This window comes from Gigantopelta aegis, chromosome 13 (assembly GCF_016097555.1).
Source record: "Gigantopelta aegis isolate Gae_Host chromosome 13, Gae_host_genome, whole genome shotgun sequence".
NCBI classification, from domain to species: Eukaryota; Metazoa; Mollusca; class Gastropoda; order Neomphalida; family Peltospiridae; genus Gigantopelta; species Gigantopelta aegis.
In genome coordinates this window covers 17,619,183-17,643,139 of record NC_054711.1, presented here as the reverse complement: position 1 = coordinate 17,643,139, position 23,957 = coordinate 17,619,183, and the positions used below count along the sequence as shown (strand labels likewise).

Sequence of the window (23,957 nt, the reverse complement as noted above, 5' to 3'; positions counted from 1 at the left end):
AGATAAATGAGTTGTAAGATAAATGATATCTAATGAACACCAATGTAGTATTCTATTTCTTACATATCCGGAAAAAAAAAAAAAACCAGGTTTGAAATAAATTTAAACATCTTTTCCAAGTAAAACATTTTTACTTCACTTGTACGTCAGTTATTTGAAATGCATCAGGCAGTAATAAGTTTCCAGTTAAGTTACACGTCACAGTACGGTCAATTTCAGATGTCCTTATTTTATTGGATAGTATGGCTGTGCATGGTGACCAGGGCCCTGTTCCACAAAGCGATCTTAGCGCTAAGATCAACTTAAATGCATAACAACGTAATGCACTTAAGGTGATCTTAGCCCTAGGATTGCTTCGTGGAACGGGCCGCAGTGGCCTATTTCTCAAAGCTCTCTTAGGCTCTGCTAAACAACAAAGCATTCTCTTTGCAAGTCTTTTCTTGCATTGCACTGTGATATCGCAAAGTTGCGAGAGTTTAGTGAATTAGGTCCCAGGTCGTCACCATGGAGCAGCCAGTCTAAAAAAAGTGATCTCCTACATATGTTGGAAAGAAAGAAAGAAATGTTTTATTTAACAACGCACTCAACACATTTTATTTACGGTTATATGGCATTAGAAATATGGTTAAAGACCACACAGATATTAAGAGAGGAAAATCGCTGTCGCCACTTCATGGGCTACTCTTTTCGATTAGCAGCAAGGGATCTTTTATATGCAACATCCCACAGACAGGATAGTACATACCACGACCTTTGATATACCAGTCGTGGTGCACTGGCTGGAACAACAAATAGCCCAATGGGCCCACTGATGGGGATCGATCCCAGACTGACCGCGCATCGAGCGAGCGCTTTACCACTGGGCTACATCCTGCCCCACATATGTTGGAAACGTATTGAGTTACAACGGTTTATCTTACATCACACACTAGCTGGCATAGTGGTGTGATGAGATCAGCTTCTCAGTCATTTATGAAAGTAGTTTCAAATACATGGCAAACATTGGACAGTCCAAATAGCAGGCCCATAGGAATGATATTTGGAAGGTGGGGGTGGGGCACAGACTCTAGTGGGGAATCACAGTCTCTAGGGGAACAAGACGTTGGTTTTTCCAATACATTTATTTATATACATGTAGAGTAGCACTGGGCCCCGTTCCACAAAGCGATCTTGGCAATAAGATCAACTTAAGTTCATAGGGTAGCTATGCACTTAAGGTAATCTTAGGGCTAAGATCGTTTCGTGGAACAGGGCCCTAGATAGCCAGTGCCCAATGTGCTAGTTCATCAAGATAAACATTTTGTCCCATAGACGTTTTTTCTTGATGAACTAGCCAATGTGTGTGCCCAGAATAGCATGCATGTATCTTAATTGGACATAAGAACAAAAACCAAGTTAAACTGAATTGAATAAAATTAAATATAATAAAAATTGAACCAATTAATATATCCCACAAAAAAAAAGAGAAGAAAAAAAATGGATATTAAAATACTGTATTAAATATCTGGAATTTGACCAGGCCCATAGGAACTGGGCAGCCAGCAGGTATGCCCCCCCAACCACCACCCCACCCTCCACTCGAGATATCATTCCAATGGGCTTGTATCCTCTGAAAATAAGTCTGGATTTAAACAATTATGGCATTGATTTTAACCTATGTACATGGTAACATCACACCGGCCTTGGCATCGTCGTGGTTAGGCCATCGGTGTACAGCGGGTTTCCTCTAAAAAACAGTGTCAGAATGACAATATGTTTGACGTCCAATAGCCGATGATAAGATAAAAAATCAAATGCTCTAGCGGTGTCGTTAAATAAAACAAACTTTCTTTCTCTTTTTATTTATTTGGGGGGGTGGGGGGGTGGGTAGCATCACATATTTCCTCTCTTTCTCTCCGCCAAAAACCCATAATTTAGACACCAAATATTACCATAGTTAAAAATGTTCCGCTTTATTGCAGATGTCAATCTTCAAGTGTATGGCTCATTAGCTACAGGCTTTGGATTGAAGTCAAGTGACATTAACATGGACATGATCGTGAGTGGTGCAAAAATGGATTCCAAAGTCTGGTCCAAGGTTTTTTTCCTTCTTAAAAAATCAGGTAATACTGAAAATCAGGGAATTTTAGCAAGCATAAAATGTTAGTGAATTTAGCAGAGAGAAACAAACAAATGTATGTTTTGTATTCAAAACTCCTGCCAGGGTGGGAGAAACAAATAAAAAAATGTATGTTTTGTATTCAAAACTCCTGCCAGGGTGGCGTCCTTCTAACTGTTGAAACAATTATAATCATGTAGCATTGGAATATATGACAAATCTCAGATCGGGGTTCTGTAACTATGGTAATCTTTCTAATTTATTTATGTAAAAACCAAGAAATACATCTTGAAAGTTGTCCAGGTCAGATCAGGTCAGGTCATAGGGCTTAATGTGCACATTCAGAGCAAGCTGTTGTAGTGCATGCCTGTCATGGTTGTAACAAGTATTGAAAACAACAACACGTCTCGTTTGGAAAACCTTTTACTCTCGTGGGAGAATCATGTGTCAATGACAAACACCCCTGTATGTGGTACAGGGTTTGGGGTGGGTTGGACGAGGGATCACCCACGCTGGCAAGTGCAAGAGAGCACCAGCAGCCCAACCAGGGTCGGTAGCGGGCAACTCAAGATCTTAATTTATAAGAAAAGGAATTGATACTTGTACATGGACAGAGCAATATATATACTGAACAAAATAAGAAACTTCCGCTAACTTTGCTTGAACATAACTTGATGAAAACAAACCAGGGGAATAATTGTTATATATGCGTTTAAAGAGTGTTCCATGATGCATCGTTTGGTGCAAAAATCATGACCATAGGTTAACAGAAACTGGGAGAAATTTTGACCAAGTGTGGTAGGGGTTAAAAATAAAAACACCCACTTGATAACTGGTATGACCACCTCTTGAATTGACCACTGCAGTGCATCGCAGGCGCATAGAATTGACTAAAGTGTTGATTTCTGCCTGTGGAATATTGTTCCATTCCTGAATGAGCGCTTGACGAAGTTCGTTGACGTTAGCGGGTGGGTTGGGACGACGCCTCAATCATCTGTCCAGACTATCCCAGGCATGCTTGATGGGGTTGACATCAGGATTTTTAGTGGGCCAGTCATCAATGAAATTAATGTTATTTGTCCTAAAAAAATTTACAGTGTCTCTATTTGTATGAGAGGTGGCATTATCATGCTGAAAAATCGAGATGTTGGCGTTGTTATGGAACAGAGGAATGACGTGATGAGCGAGAATGTCATCGCGGTAACGTTGAGCATTTAAATTGCCATGAATGAAGACTAGTGGTGAACGATAACCATGGGCAATGGCTGCCCAGACCATGACAGAACCCCCACCCCCGAAACGATCTCGTTCAAGAACACAACAGTCAGCATAGCGTTCAGTTCTCCAACGGTAGACGCGCACCCTGCCATCACCACGTTATAAAGAAAATCGGGATTCATCCGAAAAAAGAACAGTATTCCAGCGTCGTCGTATCCAACGAGTGTGTACACGTGCCCAATTAAGACGATTTAGACGATGACGTTGCGTTAAAACGCATCCGACGTAAGGACATCGTGCATGTAAACCGTTCTCCCGCAGACGATTACGAACAGTTTGCCCACTGATTCGGTTATTATGAAGCCCAGGTGTGTTAGCAGCAGTAGCAGTGGCAGTTTGGAATTGATTGCGCAAATGCGTGTTCATGATATAGCGGTCTTGACCACGTGTTGTAACACGCGGACGTCCACGAGGTGGCAAGTCGTTGGTGCTTCCTGTCGTTCGAAATCTTACGCGAAGATTTCGTATCGCTCGACTAGAACTCCCAACATGCCTTGCAACGTCTTTTGTCGACATGCCAGCATCAAGCATGCCAATCGCCCGTTTGCGTATATTATTGGGTATTCTTGGCATACTAAAAATGCTACAACGTAAAAAACTTTATTTTTTTACAAATTTTGAAGCGTTTTCGTTCACTTGACAACAATGTCAGTAAGACAAGTAAAACAAATTGACCGAATACTACACGGGACATGTCGAACCATGCATGCATGTGCAAATTGAATTTCACGTTGTCGACGATTAACAGTGAAAAAATAATCGATAAAATTCATGAATCCTGATAATACAGCTCAAGGCTAATACTACCTATATAATTTCATTACACAATGAATTCTTTAACACAACAAATACTATATTTACAAATCAGAAGTTTCTTTTTTTGTTCAGTATATATGTACATATATAAAAGATGCTAATATTTCATGACACTAAAATTCAAAGAGATGTATAACAGACTGTTGCGGGGAAAAAAATGTGTGGAATAGTTTTGTCGGTGAGAAACAGGGCAGACAATACCAATAACATGCTATTTAAACCAAAAGAATAGCAAATGACAATTGTTAGTTAGAATGGACATTACTGCAATTTTCAACTAAATTTAAGTTGTCTGTAAACTGCCTAACATCAAAATTATTTGTTTTAAATATTATTTCAGCTGATCCTGCAACTTATAAGCTTGATTATTGTTTTGGTTCTCATATGAAGGAAGGAAGGAAATGTTTTTTTAACGACTCACTCAACACATTTTATTTACGGTTATATGGGTTCTCATATGACGACTTCACTAAAGTTATATGTCACTAATATGTCACTTATTAGTCCCCTACTCATCCAACAGGAAGGGACTATAGGTTTCATCTCCATCCTTCTCTCTGTCTGCTCGTCTGTCTGTCTGTCTGTCCCAGATATAATTTTTTTTATTTTTTTTCGCAATGCCTCGAGATATTGATCCCTTGCTGCTAATGGAAAAAATGTAGCAGGTTTCCTCTGAAGACTATGTGTGGGAATGACCAAATGTTTGACATCCAATAGCCGATGATTAATTAATCAGTGTGCTCCAGTGGTGTCATTAAACAAAACAAAGTTTAAATTTAGGACATCATCTACAGGTACATATCCGATGCCTATAGCCACTGTTTAAACAATGTGCTCAGATATCTTTATATCATATTTTCTTTTCCTTTTTTCAGATGGTTTCTGGAAGGATGTACACTGTAACATTGCTAAACATGTGAAAGCTGTTGTCTTCTACCATTGTCAGACTGGAATTCAGTGCCAGATCTCTATGAACAACACCAAGGCTATTCAGACTACCGACCTCCTGTCACAGTATGGCGCCATGGACCCCAGAGTGAAACCCTTAGCTGTTGCATTCAGATATTGGGCCATGGTAGGACTTCCTGTACTGTGGTATGAAAGGATGAGCCATGGTAGGACTTCCTGTACTGTGGTATGAAAGGATGGGCCATGGTAGGACTTCCTGTGTTGTGATATGAAAGGATGGGCCATGGTAGGACTTCCTGTAATGTAGTATGAAAGGATGGGCCATGATAGGACTTCCTGTACTGTGGTATGAAAAGATGGGCCATGATAGGACTTCCTGTAATGTAGTATGAAAGGATGGGCCATGGTAGGACTTCCTGTACTGTGGTATGAAGGACTTCCTGGATGGGCCATGGTAGGACTTCCTGTACTGTGGTATGAAAGGATGGGCCATGGTAGGACTTCCTGTAATGTGGTATGAAAGGATGGGCCATGGTAGGACTTCCTGTACTGTGGTATGAAAGGATGGGCCATGGTAGGACTTCCTGTGTTGTGATATGAAAGGATGGGCCATGGTAGGACTTCCTGTAATGTGGTATGAAAGGATGGGCCATGGTAGGACTTCCTGTGTTGTGATATGAAAGGATGGGCCATGCTAGGACTTCCTGTAATGTGGTATGAAAGGATGGGCCATGGTAGGACTTCCTGTACTGTGGTATGAAAGGGTGGGCCATGGTAGGACTTCCTGTACTGTGGTATGAAAGGATGGGTCATGGTAGGACTTCTTGTACTGTGGTATGAAATGATGCTGTGGTATGAAAGGATGCTTCACATTTTTCATTTCAACCTTTTTTTGTTCGTGCTTATATGCAATTATGGTTCAAGCACGCTGTCCTGGGCACACACCTTAGCTATCTGTGCTGTCTGTCCAGGACAGTGGGTTAGTTGTTAGTTTGTTAGTGGTTAGTGAGAGAGAAGAGGGTGTAGTGGTCTTACACCTACCCATTGAGCTCTGGGTTGGAACTGGTACCGGGCTGCAAACCCTGTACCTAACAGCCTATAATCCGATGGCTTAACCACTGTGCCACCGAGGCCGGTTTTCACTTCACGTGTCACCATTTCCAGTCTGGAGCTCGACGCGGTAAGACGTGTTTGTTTTGCTCGTGCACACTGCACGTGCTTTCGTGTGCTCGACTTGGGGATCCTTCATTTTATTTTATTTTTGTCAGCGAAATGAAGTTTTCTACTGGGATCTATGCGGCCATTGGAACTGATTGAACACTGGAACGCTTCTCGTTTCGACAGCCTGCACCACCAGGTTTGATTCTTTTTTAGCGAGATTTGTTGCCTCCACGTTGTCGACTTGTTTTTTCGTGACTTGTATGACGGCCATTCTGCAGAATGCCACGGTTGTTCGCGTTTAGTCTCTACATGTCTGAGCCTGTCCTAGCAGCACTGGACGATTGACCACCCCACTCTAAGAAGAAATAAAAAACGGGGTCGGCCCTACTACTCTTTTCTACACTTTACTTTGCTTTATAGTGATACCATCCGAAGTTGGGCCCGTTCTTCGCATCACTATACCAACCCATGACGACTGCACTATACCCTAGTCTGATACTCTCTCTCATTCAGACAGATCCGGCTTCTCACGATCTGTATTTCAGCACAGCACTACACCTTGAACGTCTATTGACTGTCAATCTAGGGGTTTTCTTGACGGGATGCAATCCAGCTTGTCCCTATAAGCTGTGCACTCAGACGGCCTTAACGAGGCCACTCACATGGACATATAGATCAGACTTTAAACTTTTAGACCTGTTTTGAAAATTTTATGTCGAAATGACTTTCTTTTTTTAATATTATTAAATAGTTCGATCCTCTCTTCTTACTCTTATTTATTTTTGGACTGTCCTTCTAAAACGCTCCAAATTATATAAATATTTGGCCGAGCAGTCAATTCTTTTCTTTCTTTTTTAATTTCCATTAACGTTTTTACTAACTGCTATTTTCAGAATTCTGCCCATTTTCAACTCTACCCTCCAAATACACCCACTCACAATCCCCACCCCCCACCCCCATCTCGAGTCAGGCCACCGATCTTATTGGTGGTCGGACTCTGGATGGGCGTGTTCAAAACCCAAGTGGTATATGAGCACGTTAAACTAGTTATCTATCTATCACATTTCACATGTCTTGGATACATTTCCTGGAAACTCAGTGGGTGTGTCCAAGACAGACTTGATTGATTGATTGATGGATTGGTCTGTCAGTTTATAGACTGATCTATCGATTAATGACTTATCTACGGGTTGGTTGACTGATCAAGTGATTGACAATGTTGATTGACTGGTCACCTGATCAGTTGATGGACTAATTTCTTGGTTGCCTGGTTGATTGATTGATCAATCAATTGACTATTTGATTGGTCGAATGATCAGTTGATTCATTGATTTACTGATTTATTGATTGATTGATTGATTGATTGACAGGTCGATTGGTTGACTGACTAATTGGTTGGTTGTCCTGGCAAACTGGCCTTGGTGATGTATTGGTTAAACCATTGTTCTTAAAGCTGGTTAGACGCCGGCCTCGATAGTGTCGTGGTTAAGCAATTGGACATAAGACTGGTAGGTATAGGGTTCGCAGCTCGGTACTTTCTCCCATCCATAGCGAGTTTTAACGACTGAGTGGGTAGGTATAAGACCACTATACCCTCTTCTCTCTCACTAACCACTAACAATTAACCCACTATCCTGGACAGACAGCCCAGATAGTGGAGGTGTATATGTGCCCAGGACAGCATTCGTGAACCTTAATTGGATATAAGCACGAAAATAATTTAAAATGAAATGAAAAGGCTGGTTACCATCCCACTCTTACAGTGAGTTTTAACTGTGTTTTAATAGGTGTAATTTTAGACCACTATACATGTACAATCAGTTCTCTCACTAATCGCAAAAAATTAATCATTAACCCACTTTCGTGGACAATGAGGTTTTATATTTGGAGGCACCCACATTATAGTGGGACCAAGCACATTGAATACAAGTCATTATTTAAACACTGGCATGTGCAATGTCTAATGGGTGATTTTTATTTGTCAAATTTGTCTAAACTTGGGTTTCCTTTTCACAATGTTTCTTTCCTTTTTCTAGGTTTGTCGCTTTAATACCCCACAAAAGCAGTCATTGCCAGCCTATGCAACGGATCTGATGACTATATTCTGCCTCCAACATCTATCTCTACCAGTGTTACCAGAACCTGAGGTGACTAGCTTTTAAACTGTGAATAATCAAATGTATTTAAGGATTGTCTTTTATTTCTTTTACGTTCATCGGGGTATGAACAAAAAAAATCATCCGCAAACTGTGTGAATTGGCGAAGCATACTTGCTAATAATAACACTAAAACTTCATACTTTATTTTAAATTATTTTTGGTATGTAAACAATAATTGCTCAATAAGACAACTTGCACATATAAAATGTCGTTATTAGATATGTCGTTTCCTGCGACGTAATTTTTACGTTCATCGACAAATGAACAAACTCCCGTTGCTATATTTTGATCAATGGGATGATGTTATGTTGTAATGAATGTAATGAAAATTTAATTATAATGGAGGGAACAATATCTGAAGTGGGTGGATATCTGGAGTGATGAGGTTACAGCCTCTTTACGAGGGGTGCACAAGCCATATTTTTATCGGTATTTATATATAATAGGACCAAAAAACTTAAATTTTCATTCTCGAGTTGGAGGCTTGCTCCCTCTTCCCTCCCAACATTTAAAAAAAATCAAAACCGTGAAATGGAAATAAAAAATAAGTAACTTTGAACAATACAACGTTCCTTTGCCAATCAAAACCAGTGTAAAAAAGCTGTATTTTTGGTAAGTGACCAAAAATATAGAAACTGATCTAGTCATCAATCATATCTTGCCAATAATATGTGTAGTGATAAAGCATTAAACAAAGATTCTTCTTTTTCACTTTTGTTTCGGGGCTAGCTATCCCTCAGCTGAATGTTGATATCTGTCTTTCTTCCACAGAGAAAACCTTGGGTTTGTCATAACACGCAGACTGTGGGAAAGCTATGGCTTGGACTTTTAAGCTTCTACACCAAAACCTTCAACATGGAAGAAGAGGTGATTTCCATCAGAACAAATTTTAAGGAAAAAAGTGGAAAGAGACAGAAGCCCAAACGATTAATCATAGAAGGTTAGTGTGGGATAAGTAGCAGTTTTCCTGCAAGTGGTACAAGAGGGACGAAACACCCTGCTGTGCACATGTATCTGCTAGGGTAGGCAGTGGCAGTCCTACAGGTGGTACAAGAGGGACGAAACACCCTGCTGTGCACATGTATCTGCTAGGGTAGGCAGTGGCAGTCCTACAGGTGGTACAAGAGGGACGAAACACCCTGCTGTGCACATGTATCTGCTAGGGTAGGCAGTGGCAGTCCTACAGGTGGTACAAGAGGGACGAAACACCCTGCTGTGCACATGTATCTGCTAGGGTAGGCAGTGGCAGTCCTACAGGTGGTACAAGAGGGACGAAACACCCTGCTGTGCACATGTATCTGCTAGGGTAGGCAGTGGCAGTCCTACAGGTGGTACAAGAGGGACGAAACACCCTGCTGTGCTCATGTATCTGCTAGGGTAGGCAGTGGCAGTCCTACAGGTGGTACAAGAGGGACGAAACACCCTGCTGTGCACATGTATCTGCTAGGGTAGGCAGTGGCAGTCCTACAGGTGGTACAAGAGGGACGAAACACCCTGCTGTGCACATGTATCTGCTAGGGTAGGCAGTGGCAGTCCTACAGGTGGTACAAGAGGGACGAAACACCCTGCTGTGCACATGTATCTGCTAGGGTAGGCAGTGGCAGTCCTACAGGTGGTACAAGAGGGACGAAACACCCTGCTGTGCACATGTATCTGCTAGGGTAGGCAGTGGCAGTCCTACAGGTGGTACAAGAGGGACGAAACACCCTGCTGTGCACATGTATCTGCTAGGGTAGGCAGTGGCAGTCCTACAGGTGGTACAAGAGGGACGAAACACCCTGCTGTGCTCATGTATCTGCTAGGGTAGGCAGTGGCAGTCCTACAGGTGGTACAAGAGGGACGAAACACCCTGCTGTGCACATGTATCTGCTAGGGTAGGCAGTGGCAGTCCTACAGGTGGTACAAGAGGGACGAAACACCCTGCTGTGCACATGTATCTGCTAGGGTAGGCAGTGGCAGTCCTACAGGTGGTACAAGAGGGACGAAACACCCTGCTGTGCTCATGTATCTGCTAGGGTAGGCAGTGGCAGTCCTACAGGTGGTACAAGAGGGACGAAACACCCTGCTGTGCTCATGTATCTGCTAGGGTAGGCAGTGGCAGTCCTACAGGTGGTACAAGAGGGACGAAACATCCTGCTGTGCACATGTATCTGCTAGGGTAGGCAGTGGCAGTCCTACAGGTGGTACAAGAGGGACGAAACACCCTGCTGTGCACATGTATCTGCTAGGGTAGGCAGTGGCAGTCCTACAGGTGGTACAAGAGGGACGAAACATCCTGCTGTGCACATGTATCTGCTAGGGTAGGCAGTGGCAGTCCTACAGGTGGTACAAGAGGGACGAAACATCCTGTTAGATATCTCCTAGGGGGCAGTGACAGTCCTAAGGTGGTACAAGAGGGACGAAACATCCTGCTGTGATGTATCTGCTAGGGTAGGCAGTGGCAGTCTACAGTGGTAGATATCTCCTAGGGGAGTGACAGTCCTAAGGGCAGTGCAAGAGGGATGAAACATCCTGTTAGATATCTCCTAGGGGAGTGACAGTCCTAAGGTACAGTGCAAGAGGGATGAAACATCCTGTTAGATATCTCCTAGGGGAGTGACAGTCCTAAGGGCAGTGCAAGAGGGATGAAACATCCTGTTAGATATCTCCTAGGGGAGTGGCAGTTCTAAGGGCAGTGCAAGAGGGATGAAACATCCTGTTAGATATCTCCTAGGGGAGTGGCTGTCCTAAGGGCAGTGCAAGAGGGATCAAACATCCTGTTACGTATCTCCTAGGGGAGTGGGAGTCCTAAGGGCAGTGCAAGAGGGATGAAACATCCTGTTAGATATCTCCTAGGGGAGTGGCAGTTCTAAGGGCAGTGCAAGAGGGATGAAACATCCTGTTAGATATCTCCTAGGGGAGTGGCAGTTCTAAGGGCAGTGCAAGAGGGATCAGACATCCTGTTAGATATCTCCTAGGGGAGTGGGAGTCCTAAGGGCAGTGCAAGAGGGATCAAACGTCCTGTTAGATATCTCCTAGGGGAGTGGGAGTCCTAAGGGCAGTGCAAGAGGGATGAAACGTCCTGTTAGATATCTCCTAGGGGAGTGACAGTTCTAAGGGCAGTGCAGGAAGGAAGAAGGATGAAACATCCTGTTAGATATCTCCTAGGGGAGTGATAGTCCTAAGGGCAGTGCAAGAGGGATGAAACATCCTGTTAGATATCTCCTAGGGAAGTGGCTGTCCTAAGGTACAGTGCAAGACGGATGAAACATCCTGTTAGATATCTCCTAGGGGAGTGGCTGTCCTAAGGGCAGTGCAAGAGGGATGAAACATCCTGTTACGTATCTCCTAGGGGAGTGGCTGTCCTAAGGGCAGTGCAAGAGGGATGAAACATCCTGTTAGATATCTCCTAGGGGAGTGGGAGTCCTAAGGGCAGTGCAAGAGGGATGAAACATCCTGTTAGATATCTCCTAGGGGAGTGGCTGTCCTAAGGGCAGTGCAAGAGGGATGAAACATCCTGTTAGATATCTCCTAGGGGAGTGGCAGTCCTAAGGGCAGTGCAAGAGGGATGAAACATCCTGTTAGATATCTCCTAGGGGAGTGGGAGTCCTAAGGGCAGTGCAAGAGGGATGAAACATCCTGTTACGTATCTCCTAGGGGAGTGGCTGTCCTAAGGGCAGTGCAAGAGGGATGAAACATCCTGTTAGATATCTCCTAGGGGAGTGGCTGTCCTAAGGGCAGTGCAAGAGGGATGAAACATCCTGTTAGATATCTCCTAGGGGAGTGATAGTCCTAAGGGCAGTGCAAGAGGGATGAAACATCCTGTTAGATATCTCCTAGGGAAGTGGCTGTCCTAAGGTACAGTGCAAGAGGGATGAAACATCCTGTTAGATATCTCCTAGGGGAGTGGCTGTCCTAAGGGCAGTGCAAGAGGGATGAAACATCCTGTTAGATATCTCCTAGGGGAGTGGCTGTCCTAAGGGCAGTGCAAGAGGGATGAAACATCCTGTTAGATATCTCCTAGGGGAGTGGCTGTCCTAAGGGCAGTGCAAGAGGGATGAAACATCCTGTTAGATATCTCCTAGGGGAGTGACAGTCCTAAGGGCAGTGCAAGAGGGATGAAACATCCTGTTAGATATCTCCTAGGGGAGTGGCTGTCCTAAGGGCAGTGCAAGAGGGATGAAACATCCTGTTAGATATCTCCTAGGGGAGTGACAGTCCTAAGGGCAGTGCAAGAGGGATGAAACATCCTGTTACGTATCTCCTAGGGGAGTGGCTGTCCTAAGGGCAGTGCAAGAGGGATCAAACATCCTGTTAGATATCTCCTAGGGGAGTGACTGTCCTAAGGGCAGTGCAAGAGGGATGAAACATCCTGTTAGATATCTCCTAGGGGAGTGACTGTCCTAAGGGCAGTGCAAGAGGGATCAAACATCCTGTTAGATATCTCCTAGGGGAGTGACAGTCCTAAGGGCAGTGCAAGAGGGATGAAACATCCTGTTAGATATCTCCTAGGGGAGTGACAGTCCTAAGGGCAGTGCAAGAGGGATCAAACATCCTGTTAGATATCTCCTAGGGGAGTGGCAGTCCTCCTAAGGACGAGCACCTGATAGTGCATTACAACTTTGCCTAACGTCCTTTCGACTGCCTTGTGCACACACATTAAGGCATGATGGGCTGGTTAGATGTCATTTATTTTACAAGTTTTAAAACATCTTTAATGAGCAAAAAGCAAGTTCAATTAGGTTTTAAACAGCTTGCAAAAACATGAGAGTACTACATGTATGTGAGTGGCCATAAATGTAACTTATTCTACAAGTTATTTTAAAATGTAGCTGACAAACAATTAAAAGCAGAGCTCAAAATGGCGACCTGCAAAAAGTAAAAAGAACAGAGGTATGTACGATTATCTCACTGTTATTTAGCTTGTATATCTGTTATATTGTAGTTCCATAATGCTTTAAAATGTACCTCAGATGACCTTATTTCCACATAATATCCTAAATCCTCCCCAGCAGGCCATATTTTGGTTTAGCAGGACATATTTCTTTTGGCATGGTATTTGTTTTTTTAAATAACAGCATGCCATATTTTACTAACTATTTCGAGCCCTGAAAAGTGAGTTGAGGTCTTTACGTTTTTACACATAAATATACTTTTAGAGAGGAAACCCGCTACATTTTTCCATTTGTAGCAAGGGATCTTTCATATGCACCATACCACAGACAGGATAGCACATACCACAGCTTTTGACATACCAATCATGGTGCACTGGCTGGAACGAGAAATAGCCTGATGGGTCTACGTCCTGCCCTCGGTTATTAGTTCTCCACAGGGAACTATTGGTTTTGTATTTATCATTCTGTCTGTCTGTCTCTCTGCCTTGTCTGTTTGATCCACATATAGTTTTCAGGAATGTTTTTCGCAATGCCTCAAGATATTGTGGTGAAATTAGGTGTATATATGGAGGATTCGTCACGAGTATTTTTTAATATGGAAAATATCAACCGAGTCTATATTAATCGGTATTTGTCGAGGCTCTGCCAAGACAAATACCGATTAACTAGACGAGTAGCGAATTCTATTTATCCTATAACACTTCTAAAATAACAGTAAATCACAGTACAAAAGTCGCCGCCATCGATAATATGACGTCATCACGATTAGCACAGATTAGTTTAACGTCACGCATTTTAAACAAATCTTTGAAAACGTTACGCTCAGGTACACGGGTCTTGTTGGCTTATAAGCAAATGACCCATCCACAGCAACACATTACCTAGAGACCTTGTAAATTTGCATACCATTATTAACCGGGTTAATAAAGTAAATTATCACATGGGTTTATGACATGGATATCTTGGGTAAGTTATAGGATAAATAGCTTGATCATGTACTGTTACAGATCAAGTTTGATTTTCATGGCAATTTACCCATATTTGACAGAGAATTTAGGAGATAAGAAAATTACAAGTACTCTCAGAATGTTTGTTAAATATACACAGGGTGTATTTTTGTCGCTCTGTTTGAATTAATCTCATTCCAGCCAGTGCTCCACGACTGGTATATCAAAGGCTGTGGTATGTGCTATCCTGTCTGTGGGATGGTGCATATAAAAGATCCCTTGCTACTAATGGAAAAAATGTAGCTGGTTTCGTCTCTTGACTGCGTCAAAATGACCATATGTTTGACATCCAACAGCTGATGATTAATAAATCAATGTGCTCTAGTGGTGTCGTTAAATAAAACAAACTTTCTTTTTCTGTTTTAATTAAAATCTTATGTGATAATTACACTATGGTTATTATATATTTTTGGTATCAAGCTATGTTGTGTGCTGGTGTATGTGTGTGTATGTGCATGTATGTTTTTGTAATGTTAAAACGGTCTTGCTGTCCTATTTTACTTCATTCATCTCTCTCTCTCTCTCTCTCTCTCTCTCTCTCTCTCTCTCTCTCTCTCTCTCTCTCTCTCTCTCTCTCTCACTATCGACATTTCTAGGCTAATAAAAAATAAAAAATAAAAATAAAAATTGTTTAATATATTTTGGGTATCTTTTTGTTGCTCAGTTTATTTTATATTATTTTTAGATCCATCTTCTCCAGACTTGATAAGTGCTTGCTCAATGAGTAACGACAGAATACAAGAGGCATTACACAGAGCTTATCGTTACTTTGGCTTTCCACAAAAACACAAGCACAACAAGAGCATGTGTTATGAATTCACAGAGAAAACTCTGACAGATGGCAAGGTGGGCCATTAAAGACATGCATAATGCCCCAGACAATGATATTTCCATATACTTACCTTTATTTGACACCTAATTATGTGTAGTTTGTGTTGGGGTGTCGTTAAGCATTCATTCATTCATTCATTCATTGTCTTCAGTATTTCATATCTCGATTCAGTGTTCAAGTTTCTGAAAGACTGCCCTTACAATTCTAAAACATTGAAGAGTAGTTGCTAATACTTCCCTTTGTTTAAACTTCCAATAGCGAATATGTGTCTTTCATACTAGGGTGTCTTTAAACATTAATTTGTTTGTTCGTTCATTCATTCGTTCATTCATTCATTCATAATACTTACTTTGTTTAACATAGCTGATGTGCCATTAACCATCCATCCATCCATCCTTCCATCCATCCATCCTTCCATCAATCCATTCATCCATCCATCATATTCATCCATCCAAGTTTCAAATAAAATGTAGTAAAATTTTTACTGCTAGGTGATCAATTTGCTGCCTTTTAACAAAACTAATTAGTCAAGTGTGGAAGGGAGCAGGAGTTATCTCTCACATTTTCTTGTGAAGACTGTTTTTATTCTAAGACCGGCCTCGGTGGTGTTGTGGTTAAGCCATTGGACATAAGTCTGGTAGGTTCAGGGTTCTCAGAGAATGCAGAGGCAGATCTAGGAGGGAGGGGGTAGGGGCAGGCCCCCCCCCCCCTCTAAATTTTGCGACAGTTACAATTTTAATTTATTTTTTTTTTACAAATCTCCCCCAAAGTTCCCTTGGCATTCTGCCTCATGTCATTGGGGCCCCCCTAAATGGATTTTCTGGATCCGCCTCGGCAATGGGTAAGTGTAAGGCCACTACACCCTCTTCTCTCTAACTAACCACTAACAATTAACCCACTGTCCTGGACAGACAGGCCAGATAGCTGAGGTGTGTGCCCAGGACAGCGTGCTTGAACCTTAATTGGATATTATAAGCACGAAAATAAGTTGAAATGAAATATTCTAGCCCAGCCAATGGCCTTGCCAGAGTTTTGGCTTAGGATGGAGCTGCCTGAATTTGTTGGATATAGGCATGTACAAAAAGTTTAAACGAGCACGCTAATAGCTAGAGTACATTGATCAATTATTATTAAAGGGACATACCCTAGTTTTAAACGCTAAGGCATATTTTTTACTATTATAGCCGTTTTTGATAACTGAAATCATACTTTACTTTGCCCTTAGGGTTTAGATGATCAATTTCCGTACATTCAAAGTATTTTTGGTCATCCTGGTCTTTTTAATATCACAAAATGCATTTCTCATATTTTTAAAAACGCACGTGCGTGTGAGAAGTAACATTTATGGAGTCGAGTTTTAGTCTATTTGTTAGAGGGTATTTCACCATTTCAAAGTCACAGACTCATGTTTCACTCAATTGTAACTTTATGAAAATGTGTTACAGGTTTGTAGATTAACTAAACTTAGTGTTAATTTTCACAGGTTGAAACTAGAGTCTGTCCCTTTCACAGTAACAAAAATTATATAACCTATATTGAATATGCAGAGGTGTCGTTAAACAAATATTCCTTTATTTTAATGTTCAGTTTCTCCAGGCTATTGTAACACCGCAGTGGTCATTGGGTTTTTGTGAAAGCTTAGACCATGATGAAACTATATATTGCATGGTTACCCACTTTAAAAACAAAAATGCCATCAGAAGGCTTTTCAGTCTATAATTAAAATGAAGTGAAATTGACTTTTGAAGGGCCGATCTGTTATCTGTGATCACTGCAAGAACAAAGACCACCTGATATCAGCCTGTCCTGACCTAAATCTCTGTAAGCTGAAGCCACTAGCCAATACTGTCTATAGCAGGATGAGCAGATGTCTGGAGCAGACAGCAAGTGAGTACATAGGGCAGACAGCAGGTGAGTACATAGGGCAGACGGCAAGTGAGTACACAAGGCAGACGGCAGGTGAGTCACAGGACAGACGGCAGGTGAGTAGGCCTACATAGGGCAGACGACAGGTAAGTCACAGGGCAGACGGCAGGTGAGTCACAGGGCAGATGGCAGGTGAGTCACAGGGCAGATGGAATAGCAAACAGGCATGACAATCTTCTGCGGATCCGCGGAAATCTGCAGATTTTAAAGCCATTTAGGTCATTTCTTTGGCCGTGTACTGTCCACTCTGCGCATAGTTCGCAAAGCTTTCAGCCGATTTCATCAAGTGTCATTGTCATGCCTGAGCAAAACAGACCAGTATCTCATCATAAAAGTCACAATAAACCATGGAATAGCGAAACAGACCGGTATCTCATCATAAAAGTCGCAATAAACCATGGAATAGTGAAACAGACCAGTATCTCATCATAAAAGTCGCAATAAACCATGGAAAAGCGGAACAGACCAGTATCTCATCATAAAAGTCGCAATAAACCATGGAATAGCGAAACAGACCAGTATCTCATCATAAAAGTCCATGGAATAGCGAAACAGACCAGTATCTCATCATAAAAGTCACAATAAACCATGGAATAGCAAACAGACCAGTAGCTCATCATAAAAGTTGCAATAAACCATGGAATAGCGAAACATACCAGTATCTCATCATAAAATTCACATTATGGCTATTCCATCTTCACTTGATCATGCTCCTACGTTATTCTCGAAACAAATACAAACATTTACAAATGAACCAACTTTATTAAAAGAAACTAATGTGCGGGGTGCATTCGATTCTAGTTCTCATTACTGCGTACACTAATACACATTTGCTTGATTGTGGCGCTGTTTTGCGTAGCCTAACGTAACGTAACAAGGTAACTGGTTAGGCGAGCAGCATTGTACATGTCTGTACTATATTTCTTTAATGGGATCTAGTACATCCTATATATGAAGGACAAGTAAAAAAAAAACACCTAAATTTAGACCCCTGGGTCCACTTGTTCAAAGCATAACTAAATTAATCCTGGGTTAGTCTAATATCTCATTACCACATAGAGCCCTATTGTCTGCTGGCTGCTAAGCACCATGACCTACTTAGGCCCTGCAGGCAGCATCTCTATAAGACAATTTGCCAATTAGCAATTAACACCACACAACAAAGGAAATTAGTTATAACTTTTTATATATACATCCTAGAAAAAAAATGAAATAACAGCTAATGTAGAGAAAAGGATGAATATTTTTAAAATGTTACTTACATTGTCATATTTGGTTATTATATGTTTCAGGCAAAAATCACAATAGATAGTCACAAAACAATAAAAAGTGTTCCACTGTATGAAAAAGAATTATAATAAAAATGTTATGTTCTATTTACAAGTTTGAAGTGTTCCACTTGAATTTTGTCCTTTGAATGTCACTGAGTGTTATGGAATTTTGCATGGCACTCCTCCTTACACAAATGAACCCCACACAATTCACACCCATAAACAGTTTCTTTGCGCTTTCCACTTTTGCTGTGAACTTTGCACCTGCGTGCTTTGCCCATGTGTGTGTTGCAATGCAATCTCACATTTGCATTAGCAACGGGAATGTCCTGAATGTCACACATGGCACTTCTCTTTCTTGAAGTGAAGCCTACAACCAGGGCCCTGGCAAGCTCCCTCCGGAAGTCCAAGTGCGTGAATCGCTTGTGCTGGGTTCTTCTCTTTGATGACAAACTGTACAGGATATATGCATTCACAATAGCACAGTTCACCAGAAAGAAGAACAAGTACTTCCACCACCGTTTGCTCTCCCTCGACACATCATACTTCAGGCGATACTGGTCGTGTTTGTCGACACCGTTCATGTACTTGTTGTAGCTGTGTACAGAATGTGGCTGGTTGAGCTGCACCCGGTTGTTTCCAATCCTCCTGCTTGCTTCTAGGATGTCTTGTGGAGGACTCAAGCTACTCAGCATACTCACTTGCTTCTTGTCTTGCCAAATAACAGCTGTAATGTTTCTCTTTGAAGCCGACTGCACAATTTTGCTGTCTCCACGTTGCATTTTTTTCACGCGTTTCAGTTCATCCGGAAAGTGTCGCCGGTTTTGTCGAACAGTTCCACAAGAATATATGCCGTCTTTCAATAGATCTTTCAGTAGTTTGACACTGGTAAAGAAGTTGTCAAAATATACATGGTGATGTTTTCCTCGTAGGTCATCAGTTAGTTCAGTTACAACTCCGTGTCCCAGGCCATTTTCGTATGTCTTGTCTGATTTGCCCAAGTAAAAATTAAACTTTGTGAGGTACGAGGTTTTGGATTCACATCTCATCCACACTTTCACTCCTCGTTTCACTGGTTTGGCTGGCATGTACTGTTTCATGGAGTTTCTTCCAGCAATTTGATCATTCCCTCATCAATAGCCATCTCCCTGTGTGGTTTGTACGACTTAAAAAATGTTTCTTTCACAGTGTTCATGATGGGTCTAATTTTGAATAGCCGGTCATAGTTTGGAGATCTGCGTTCTGGTTCACTTTGTCGGTCTGCCACGTGAAAATACCGCGTTAGTTTTTCATAACGATTGCACGTCATTGTTTTTTTGAAACCAGCATTTCCAATAAATTCATCTGTTGACCAGTACATGTTGTAATGTGGCTTGGAATCGATCCCCATAAAGATGTTCAGTCCGATATACGCGGCCATTTCTTCAACGGTGGTAGCTATCCATTTTGGGTCATTTTCGCCGGATTGGGCCATTTTCCAAATTGCGTAGTTGTTTGTGTGGTCAACAATATTAACAAGTAATGTCATAGGAAATAACATGTAAAAATAGTCTAACGGCGAAGCAGTATTTACATCAAAATCTTCAGGCAGTTGAGGTCCAGTTTCTTCGCGAAAATCGTTCACCACGAAAGTGTCGTCAAATTGATCGGTCCAGTTCAGGTCACCGTCATCAGCGTCGTCGGACAGTTCATCGTCACTTGATTCAACATCACTTCAGTGTTCTCGCTGCTCCATTTAAGCGGGGCGCCCAACCCCGCTATTCCATTTTGCCGCCCTCCTTTCATGTTCCCCGCCCTCCTTTATTTTTGAGCGCCCCTCTTTATTTTCCAGCACCCATCTCTGCTATTTCCAAATGCACTTTTTTCCACACAAAAACAATGATCAGTCTGCACACTGGACATCAAAGGAACCCAGGGCGTTGTGTACGAAAAAGCAATTGACGAAACATTTACGACAGTTACCGTAACGTAATTTAACAGTATTTTTAACAGCCTCTATTTTGTCCAATATCTGTATCCATTTGTATGTTTGATAGACACAATAAAAGTTATATTTTATGTAAGCAATGAAAACATTTTATTTTTTACGGATTCGGCAATCTCCGATTGAAAATACCCCCCTTATTTGGCGCCAAATTTGTCACGTGATCAGAACGGTCATTCTGTCTTTTGTTTCCACTAACTATCGTTTGATATTTTGTCCTCAGTTGCAGATATAATTGGTTGAAACTGATGATTTTTACTTTCTGTTATTCTGTTTATTCAGCAGTTCTTTATAAAATATTGTAAACTTTTCAGTTCGAGGGAATATGAACGCTTATAAAAACAACGGAAGTGGCAGTGTTTATCATTAAAATCATTTATCTTGAGTGCCAAATAATATATACACCGTCTTCACAAAAACGAAACTACTTTTTGTCAGCTGGCGATAATATTTTATCACAGCGATCGATTCATTCGATGAAGATGGAAATAACAAAAATGTATCCGACATTAGGAGATCACTTTACAAACATCTTTATTGTTTTTCGTATATCTTGAAATCTTTATTAAAAATAATAATATTAAAACTTTGATTGGTCCAGCAAAACCGGAACTGCCCGTAAATGTCAGACCGATATCATCTTCGGTTCAATTAAAAGACGAAGTCTTTTTATAAACCCCTTTGCACTTTTTTGTTGGCAAAATAAGGAGTATGTCTTTTCTCATAGTCTACCAACACACAACAATATGGTAGCCAAACTACTCTCCCCCCCCCCCCCCCCCCTTTTTATTTTTTTTATTTGCTTTTCGTTTATTGGTGGTGGTTTTGTTTTTTGAAGGGTGTGGTGCCGAGCGGGGTATCAGGCTAAAACGTCACCGTACCAAAACGGCACCACTTTTTGATGGCGAAAACGGCACCGTTTTGGCTAAAACGGCACCAAACTTTTCTGGCGAAAACGGCACCAAACTTTTTTTTTCATAGACACATAGGTTTTAACTAATTTTAACTGTTAAAACCATCATGACAATAATAAGACTGGACCATTATTTCGCGTGCTACATTCCACAAACAGGTTTGTTATTGTCGTTCCATTATAACGGGGGGGGGGGGGGGTAAACGTAACAGCACACATAAAACGTCATCAATTATCGTGGGGCTTACAAAATGTGTAGGTATAGCTCTCCACCAACCACCAAATTGGAGTAAGATACGTATTCATGAAGTTTAGATTTCCAGGTCACATTATCAGCAAAACGTTGTAAATTAATTAACCAAGAAGATGAAACAACATGTGAACAGTGACTCAAAATAAATTTAATAACAAAACAAATTAAATAGGCCCCTACTTGTAGATAATTTAAACTGCTTTGTTGCTTTTCTTCTGCTTGTCAGCACGGCATTGTTTATTATTGATTTTGTAAGATTATATATCAATTGTTTAATTTAAATTTATACATGTGGGGTTGTGTATCTTATAAATAAATACATAACTAATGTGGGTTTTTTTTAAACTACCTGTATAACAGAGTCCCCAAATGACCGAACACAAAAAGACTTTCTATCGATCAACACAATTTCTAAGTAAGCAACAAAACACCATTTATATAATGTATATATCATTTTTAATACAACATTACACGTGACAATAATAATTAAATGTTCCTACTAAACACTACAAATATACACAAAGACACATACAAATTAACAGACATTTAAAATTGAACAAAATAACATAAAAATTGACAAAGACGCATAAAGATTCACAGACGCACAAAAATGCATAAAAATAGATAATCACATAAAAATAATGACAAAGACGCATGTACTGAATTTGTTGATCTGCTAGTTGGTTGCCTCAAACTTTCATTTAATTAGATACTGACGTCAGACAAAATACAAAAGAAAACATTTTATTAAAAGAATACACTAATATTCAAATAAAGACCACCATTCCTCTTAAAAGAACGCCATTAATGCGCCGGCATCTAGCCTCATCTCGCAAGTGAGTAGTGCCTATCAGTATGCTGCGTGAACGATCGTTCGCATGATATATTGTGCCCTGAGGTTAGATGATTTAAACACTGTTCTCTACGGAGAGTTCAATTTGTTACCGGCCCATGAATGGCAGCACACCTTCCCAGCAACTGACTGAGGGAAAGTTCTCCGTTTTAGCCAATGTGAGGTTCCGTTTTCGCCAACGTGTGGTGCCGTTTTAGCCAAAACGGTTCCGTTTTCGCCTGGTGCCGTTTTGGCACGGTGCCGTTTTAGCCCGCATCCCCGAGTGGCCGCCCTCCTTTAATTTTCACCCAGCGAGAACACTGTCACTTACTGATATATTTCCTACATCAATGTCAGAAATATCATCCCCTACTTCACTCTCACCAAAACCCTCAACTAATGACTCTCCATCGCTCTCTTCACTGTTTTCTTCCATGGTCGACATTTTGTAAAATTTTGCTACACGTGTTGTTAAAAACCGGATATAACCTGTTTTTATTTATAAACAGTCACGACATGGCTTGTGGGAAATTTTCATCAGACCTTGAACTTGAACTTCGGAAAAATACGTCGGTTTCTTACCGAATATTTACGAAGTTATAATCGGGTTTTTTTCGTACTCGTCAAAAGACGTCTGCATGGAAATGCGCTTAAGCTAGGATTCCATGTGTCCGTAGTGCGCTATGCGTAGTGCGTTATGCGTGATGCGCTAACAACGGTTTCTATTGAATTCAATTGAAGCGATTCCATGTGTACGTAATGCGTGATGCGTTAATTCAGAACTCCTCGATGATCGTTCCAATACACATCACGCAGACAATACGGACACATGAAGTCGAGAAATCACGTGTTTCCTAGTTTTTTTTGCGGCAATATCAAAATGCCTCGGAACATTGTTCCAGAAGATATTTTAGAAAAATTACTAGAAGTGGTGAAGCAAAAGCCGTCCATATATGACACTTCAAGAAAGGACCACAAGGACTGTGAAGAGTGTCAATATATGGAATAGCGTAGCAACTATACTTGACTGGGAGGGAAAGACAGGTAGGAAGATTAGACCCACATGCACATTATATATAATCAAACCTGATTTTTAAGTGATCATGTTTAATTTACTGTAGTACTATGTGTAATGATTTTACATTGATGAAATTGTCTCGTTTTATTTCCACGTTATTGCGTCAGCATTTTAGTGACACATTGTGATGTACATTACGTCACTTGTGTACATTTCATCTCGTCGGGAGTGGGACGTAGCTCAGTGGTATAGCGTCCGCTCAAGGTGGGTCGCCAGGTGGATCCTTCTTAGTGGACCCATTAAGCTATTTCTTTTTCCAGCCAGTGCTTCACAATAACGTGGTATGTACTACCCTGTATATGGGATAGTGCATATAAAATATCCTTTGCTGCTAGTCAGAACGAGACGCCCAAGTGGCGGCAGCGGGTTTCCTCTATTGATTTTGAATAATGGCAACAAATGATTTCTCTATGTATATGTAAATCAGTTGCTACTGCTACTATGGTTGTTTACGAATTTACGTTTTCTGTTTTTACATAGGTGATTTCTGGAAAGTAAAATGGAGAACACTTCGGGACACTTATGTACGGAAGAGAAGAGAAAGGAAATTCAAGAAAAGTGGATCT

The 23,957-nt window shown here is 41.2% G+C and overlaps 2 protein-coding genes across 2 annotated transcripts; both read right to left on the bottom strand.

Moving 5' to 3' along the window:
* Window positions 1-18,229: 18,229 nt before the first annotated feature.
* LOC121387176 (piggyBac transposable element-derived protein 4-like) lies at window positions 18,230-19,431 on the bottom strand. The gene has a single exon (XM_041518203.1). The coding sequence runs from the start codon at window positions 19,429-19,431 to the stop codon at window positions 18,481-18,483; it is 951 nt and encodes a 316-aa protein (XP_041374137.1). The 3' UTR covers window positions 18,230-18,480.
* Window positions 19,428-22,758, bottom strand: LOC121387175 (piggyBac transposable element-derived protein 4-like). Its single transcript, XM_041518202.1, has 2 exons — window positions 22,622-22,758; window positions 19,428-20,028 (listed from the first exon to the last, which is right to left on the bottom strand). Exons 1-2 carry the CDS (start codon window positions 22,756-22,758, stop codon window positions 19,428-19,430), a joined length of 738 nt encoding a protein of 245 aa, XP_041374136.1.
* Between the last annotated feature and the right edge of the window lie 1,199 nt (window positions 22,759-23,957).